The following is a 7,811-nucleotide window of genomic DNA, read 5'->3' on the forward strand; positions in this document are numbered from 1 at the left end:
GGTTTGACTGTTTTTGTCAAATCAACCCTGGTAAAAATTGGCAGTAGAATCTGTGTTCCAAAATACCTACAGCCGGCTGTAAGATTTCCAATAGCTTCCATAGCCGGCAACACAATTTCTTATAGCCTTTTTTAGCCGATGGCGACTAAGCAACAGCCAGGCGATAAAGTGTATGCTAAACGTTACTAATTACGGATGCTAGGACTTAGTGAGTTTTTGGACCACTGCTCTCTTTTTGGGCCGTAGGATCTTGATTTATTTTGGGAGGAAAGCTCCGTACTTTTGATGGATGCCTGAATGCCTGCCATTACAAACATATTAGAGCGCCTTCAGTTTCGTATGATACTGTGCAATACCTCTGGTGTGAAATAGTTGCTTCAAGCGCCGTGGTACGCTGCGGCGCGGCGCGGCGGGCGGGCAGCCAGCGCAAAACGCGCTTTGGCGCCTTCAAACCTAACAGGGATACTTCACGCATTGCGCAATGCGTGAAGTATCCCTGTTAGGTTTGAAGGCGCCAGTGCACCGCCGTTCCGCTTTGTGTTAGGCTCTAATATTTAGTCTCGTGGAGTCAGCGTTTTTCAGCTCATGACTTTGAAATGTTTGCACACTCTGTATGGATGATTCTCATTTTAATTGATGAAAAAAAATATGTACTAAAGGAAAATATAAAAGGATTTACAAAGCACACGAATTTCTACACAATTTCTTATAGCCTTTTATAGCCGATGGCGAGAAAGCAACAGCCAGGCGATAAAGTGTAAAGCCCGGCGATTGGAACTATAGCCCGGCTGTATAATTTTTTATCGCTTCGTGTAGCCCGGCCGTATGATTTTTTCCACTTTCTACAGCCAGCTATATGATTTTCTATCGCCTTCTTCAGTCGGCTATAAGAACTTCTATGGTATTTTGAAACGCAGCTCCTATCGCCAATTTTTACCGGGGAAAACTGATACGTGAGTTCAGAGGTGTGTTAGACTTAAATTTTTTGATGAAGGAAAATAGCAAAAAGCGTCAAACCAAAACAGAGAGGGGGAGAGGGATATCGTCGCGTCGCTTTCATGACGCAAAAGTGTGAGTATTTCTGCTTCTTCATGAGCCGCGGAAAGCATAGAATTAAACGCAGCACAGGGCTCACGTGGAGATTAAAATACCGCCCGACGCCAGAGGAGTGACGTTGCCGCTCAGAATACTTAGTTTTAAGAAAAAACCGTTCAAAATCCCAAATTGCATGGCCAAGGCACAATACTGCCGCATAAAAATGCATCGCTACGCCCTCTTTACGTTTAAAATGTACTAAATAGCCTTCACCTTATTTTCTCGGGCACTAGAGAACGTTTATTTCTCGCAAATCTTAAAATCCGATTTTTCGACCCATCTCGGAGAACTAGAAATGTTCCTATTATTTGATAAACTTAAAACTTTTTTGAAAACCGATTATACAGCGCACTTACTTTCTTATAGAAGATGGGCAGCCTGCCCGCTCGAAATGGCCATAGTGCGTAGAGAACAATAAAAAAGTAAGTGCTATATAATCGGTTTTCAAAAAAGTTTTAAGTTTATCAAATAATTTGTGTAGTGCCGATAAAATTTTAAAAAAATGTGCAATATGCAACAACAAAGTAGAAATATTCCGCATGTGGACTTAAGTATTTTTGCCCGGGACGATCACGAAATTTGTTTTACCGCCTCATATATTTTTCATGGATCTAGCGAAAATAAATTGCTACCCGTGTTAAAGTTTTCCGCAAAGGAGCCAGACACATTCAGGTGGAAGGGAAGGGGGGGGGGGCAGGCCGGCATGGCATGCCATTCCGGGGTCTCCGAGATTTCAATTTTTTATTATTTTTCCGTAATCAAGATTCATTTTTCTCGGTTATTTTACAGGCAGCCAACCCTGGTGCAGTGATTGAAGATTTCATACGTTGGTATTCTCCAAGAGATTGGATAGAGAGCGATGAAATCGACGAGTTCGGTCAAAAGAAAGGTACCCACCTCTCAATTCTTAGCAATTGAAATTTAAAGCACAGCATTTGCAATAAACATTTCATTCTAGCAAATGCATTTTTTTTTTGCTCTGGAACCTCAGATGCAAGAAAGAAAGCATAAAAGTTTTTGCCTGCACAATTTGTATGTTGAAGCTCTACTTTACCCGATCCGGAACGAAAATACGGCCAGAGTGCACTATCAGTGGCTCGTGATCAATGACGCACCTGGTATCGCCCTCTCAACCGTTAGAATTCGAGTATAAAGTTCCTTCATTTAATCAAGATGCAACATTTCGTGCATGATGCCTCATTCGCTTTGGTAGAGCTCGCCGCTTATGTTCATCCATCCTTTCCGCGCCATTACAAAACGTTCGATGACTGCTTCGAAATTTACGAACCATTTTTAGAGGCCAATTTTTTTTACGGACCTTTTGCTTTGTTGATTTTGATTTTCTTTTTGATTTTCGTTACCTTCCGAGAGTAAAACATCAAGTGACATGCTCCAAAGCTCATTTATTAGTGCTCAGCAGTCGGCAGGGCTTTTTTAAAGTAAAAAATTGTAACTCTTTTTGTAATCAGTAAACCACAATGTAGAAAAATGATGAATTTATTAAAATTCCCTCCTGTGAGTGCGCAATTTTCTGTATTATCAATGGAACCAAGGTCAAAAAGGTGGTAAAATTGTTGGAAACTCGAGGTAAAATTGAGATACATATTCACAAAAAAATAAAGTAAAAGCAACCGTTTTTGAAAAGCTAAATAATTTATAACTGTATACTGTTGCAGTGTGGTCAAGTTCCTCTGAGTTGTGTGTTCCGGTGACAACATGCCTCTCCTTCAGTCCTCTCCTCACTGTCCAGAATTCCTCACTCTAAAAGCCTTTTTGTGTTGGGGGAAAATATGCATGTCTTCCAATTTTGTCAGCTTTTTATTTTTATAAGGTCCCAAGAGTCAGTTTTAAATGAAAGGCAATATCATCCGATTCCAATTTTTTCCAGGTCAACTAAGCGCACGGATGCAACTGCCCGGCAACACTTGGCTGGAAGTGTGGCAAACAGCAAAAGCAATTCCTGCAAGAAGACAGAAGCAACTCTTCGATGATGCGAGAGAGGCTGAGAAAGTGCTGCACTTTCTGGATTCGCACATCCTGGACTCTCGACCTCTCGCAAATTTTGCTCAACTTCTACTACCAACCCTCTCTCATGTTGCCTTGTCGCAACTTCTGGCACACTCCAAAAAAAGCCATATCGAAGAGCTCAATACCAGTTTGCGTGGTGTCTCAAAAAAAGCAGTTGCTCTGTCTAGAAGTGGAAATGTTGATTTGAAAAGATATCAGGTATTTTTCTATCTTTCAGCAGTCTACCCCAGTTTTTCTATCCCATCCTACATGGATTGCATTTTGCAAAAAGGTACCAAGGGCATTCCAATGTTGCCAGGACTGTGCATTTTATGTGGCTGCAATGAAATTACTGAAATCATGAAAAAAATTAAATTTGCAACGGTAACTTTCATCTTGAATTTATAGTTTATTTGGAGTCAAGATAAAACTTGTCAAGATAATCAGTTTATATTTGCACGGTAAAAAAAGTTGCATGATCTTAGCGACATTGGAGCCCTCTTGGTTCTTTTTTGCAAAATGCAATCCACATTATTTTTGGTTTTTATCTTGTATTCCAAAATCCACATTTAGAAGGAGGACTTGCAGGTGTTTGAAATTTGATCAATTTTCTTTATAGAAAGTACTGATCGTGAATGAAGTGAGTACAGTAGTATCCTCAACATCTGAATCGAGCAATTCTTGGAGGAATGAAGGTATTATGATAGGAATATCTTATCTACCATAGTACAAGTATACAAATGTTTATAAGTGCCCTATGATATCATAAAGAGATAATATTTTTCACTTTGAAATGAATTTCTCTCCGAAATCCCCCAAAAATTGTGCAAAATTATGTGAAATTAGTTTATCAAGCGTTCTCTTATAAATTAATGACATTTCTTGCGCGAATTCTGTATTGTTAGAAATACAATTAAAATCAGACATAACAAGGTTTTAGAGACAAGCCTTTTGTGCTCTTAATAGCCAGTTGTTGTTATAACTAATACATAAATACATTGAATCAATAAAACTTCAGCCACAGGACCAACCAAATTACGTTGTTATGACAAATGTTGCTATGAATGATGATGTTACAATATCCGATTTCACCGTAGCTGTATATTGAAACCATGCATTCAGGGTAGTAGTGCAAAAAGTGTCAAAATTTCTTACCGTCTGTCTCTGCGAAAAGTGAAAAAGAATATTCTTTTTAAAAAATCATCTACTTTTTCTGTACATCTAATTACTCATACAACTGGACGAAGCAGTGTTATTTTGTAAATTGACTTGTTTCTGCTGTAGCAATGATTCCTCTAAAAGGAAATTATTGTTTCTCAGCTGCTCAGATGATCTTTTCCAAAAGTCTTATCTTTGAAATTAATGAGCTGTTCTCATGAAAATATACTTGTATGTACTTGTATACACTTGTATGTACTTGTATTGTACTTGTATACACTTGTATGTACTTGTATTGTACTTGTATTTTTTCAATCATGTTTTGTTTGAGTTCAGAAATTGAGTAATTTTGTGTGCCTGTCATCGATATACCTGAAAACAAAAAGGAACTTTCTTTGAATTAAAGGCAAACAGGAACTTGTTGTCAAAAATTTAAAAGAGGCTGTCTCTTTAAATTTTTATACGCCTTAAAACTTTTGTCAGCTAAAACCTTCCGTATTAATTATTTCTTTTATAAAATGAAGTAAAATGAAAAAATAAAGAAATCATTTACTTTGAGGAGATTTTGTATTATCTAATTCCTCTTTTTCTTGCTCTTTAGGACCTAGTCAACCAAATGGCAAATGTTGAAACTGTCATATCACAATCTCTCTCCCTACAATTCAAATTTTGCCCCAATGTGTTCCAATCGTGCAACGAAGAGGACCCTCCAGGAGATGAAGTTAAGAAATGTCTATCCAGTTTGCTTTTCAAACCGGAAACTGTCATTCCCAGTGGCTCAAGAGGAGAAATCGGATCTAGAATTGTCACAATGTTCACGGAAGCACATAAGGTATTCATTTTGCTCTTCTTGATTTTTCTTCAGTCACTTAACTTGTATCATTTGAAAGAGAGAGACTGGCATGTATTTATGCCTAATCATTCATTTTCAGTAGAAATTGTCTGCATCAATTTTTCCATGACTTTCCTCATAGTAAAAAGAAACTTACAGAATAGATTCAAATTGTTATCTAGGTGGAGAAAATATTCAAAGAAAAATTGAAATGTTCTAGTGTTGAATGTTCTGGATGAATATGCAGTTTGCGCTGGGGCCACGAAGGTTAATAATGTGGATGTTGGCAAAATAGAATATTAATACTCAGACTAGTTAGAGTTTCATGAAGCAAGTAGTACCATCATGAATTCATTTATTTCTTGTCACCTCCATTGTTTGATCGCGTGTCACTCTAAATTCACCAAAATATCTCTCAGAGTTTTTTCTGTAAGTTTTGGCTCATGCTTATAATACCTACTTGTTAAATCTATCCGTATAATCGCAATTTTATAAAATTACTATTTGAATTAATCCGATAACCACCTCATCTACTTCCAGAATGTTTTTCAAGTACGTTCGCAAGTTGCTAGAGTGTGATCAAAGATTCATTACAAAAATGTTTGCACAGAATCTAAGGGATGGACGCAAACCCAAGAAGAACTGTGCAATGAAAATATTGAAATGAAACTGCGATTAAGGTAATTCGATGGACGCCATATTTTGTGTCAGAACGGCATGCGATATATCGCATCAATTGGTTCCATTTTTTCAGCTACTCGTCATTTTTCTCCAATTTTGAGATCGCAATTCTGTTGTCAGGAGACTAAAGCACTCACTTACCGATTTTAACAAAGAAATTCAACGTAATAAAGGCGTGGTTTTTTTTAGAGGGAAAACATTGCATTCGAGTGCAGTTTCCATATCAGTATCGGATGCGATGTTTTCCCTCTAAAAAAACCACGCCTTTATTACTTTGATTTTCTTTGTTAAAATTGATAAGTGAGTGCTTTAATCTCCTGACAACAGAATTGCGATCTCAAAATTGGAGAAAAATGATGAGTCGCTGAAAAAATGGAGCCAATTGATGCGATATTTCGCATGCCGTTCTGACACAAAATATGGCTTCCATCGAATCACCTTAAATGCAATACAATTGATTTTTTTTTATCATATGATTACAATATTTTTACATCATTTTGTCAATAAATATCTGTTTCAAATTATCAATAAGATGAGCTCTGTGTACTGGAAAGATAGTAAACTTCAAGTTCAATGAAGACTTGCAACTTATTTAAAGTTTATTGCGACAAAATTCGATAAAAAATGGTCCTTCAGTCAGTAGATAGGCATTACAGATACACAACACTCCTATGCAGTAGCAATAGTTTTAATTTTACCATGTAGTTGCAACTTATTGCAATCCGTGCCACTTGAGATTAAGTTGCGGAGAGTCTTCTTTACCCTAGTAGCACATCTTGTAATATAATTCGTGAAAACAAAATTAAAACTGGTAAATTTTACGAGTACGAATGATGTACGTAAAAGAACTCGTAAAAAATCAGAGTCTGAGAACTTAACGTAAAAAATTTGTGATCAAAGACGTAAAAAAAACTGGGGGATTGAACTGAAATCTGTACGTAAAAAATTCGCGATTTTTTACATGTAGAAAGTCAGGAAAAAAATGTCTAAATGGAAAATTCGCTGAATTGACCGAACAGGAAATACCTTTGTAATTTTTATGACAAGGAAATTAAGCAAAAAATTCTAATGTCCCCTAAAGATTGTTTGTAAAAAAAAAGTATAGCCTCAAAGTATAGAAAACTGGATACAAAAACACATTGTTCTGAACGAATAAGCCAAAGTTTTTAAAAGTTCGAGAAGATTTTAATAACTTATCTTTATTAAAATAGTTAAGACATTCTTATAAAAAATTGATGCATGTTAATAATATTTAAGAAAAGAAAAAGAAAAAAGGGGGACATATTATTAAAATGTACATAATTTTTTTCACATATTCCTGAACAACAAAGGTACTTTTGAAAGTAGGTATACCATCTTTAAAATATCCATGATAAATATTAGTTTTTGCCCTTATCCAGTTTTTCCAAATTCAAAAAATATTCCGCAATTCGTTCTCACGCATATTCAACAATAAAAATATTCACTTATACAGCGCAAATTCGCCCCTCTAATACAGAAGCCTCATTTGCTCAGTAGGTAGCGCATTCGATTCCTGATAGGCAGGTCGCAGGTTCAATTCCCGACAGGTAGATAATAATTTGAAAGTTGATTTCAAGGAGAATTAATTGACTACAGATTCAGATAGGTAAAAAGTATATTTTTTTCTTTACGATTTATCATTTTAATCAATTTTAGGAAGCAAGAGTTTTTTTGCGCATAACTTTTTACGTAAAGAAACTCGATCTTTTTACGTAAAAAATCTTGTACTCTTTCCGAATTATTCTTGTAAAAAAGACTACATCGGCATTTCATTTTTGGTCTATTTTACGTCTTTTTTTACGAATTTTTTTTTGGAAAATTTTACGTCTTTGTGCTACTAGGGTACTTTCAAAATCACTTAAATAAAGTGGCTCAAGTCTTTTTAGTTTTCCTTAATCTGAAGAGTGTAACTTCATAACTCTGCAACTCAATTTCAAAATGATACCTTCCCTATTGCAATAATTCTACATCGAACTGGTGTCAAACATTTTACTGTAAATTTTATCTCTCTTTCTAG

General features: G+C 36.0%; 1 protein-coding gene across 1 annotated transcript in view; it reads left to right on the forward strand.

Annotated features, from left to right (window-relative positions):
* The window catches only part of Rab3GAP1 (RAB3 GTPase activating protein subunit 1), a 217,164-nt gene that overhangs the window by 206,413 nt on the left and 2,940 nt on the right, over positions 1-7,811 (forward strand). The window contains exons 13-15 of the mRNA XM_072303011.1: positions 1,885-1,984; positions 2,984-3,321; positions 4,862-5,092. Of these exons, the coding sequence (XP_072159112.1) occupies positions 1,885-1,984; positions 2,984-3,321; positions 4,862-5,092 (669 nt within the window). The remainder of the gene's footprint in view (positions 1-1,884; positions 1,985-2,983; positions 3,322-4,861; positions 5,093-7,811) is intronic.

This window comes from Bemisia tabaci, chromosome 7 (genome assembly GCF_918797505.1).
Source record: "Bemisia tabaci chromosome 7, PGI_BMITA_v3".
Lineage (NCBI taxonomy): Eukaryota > Metazoa > Arthropoda > Insecta > Hemiptera > Aleyrodidae > Bemisia > Bemisia tabaci.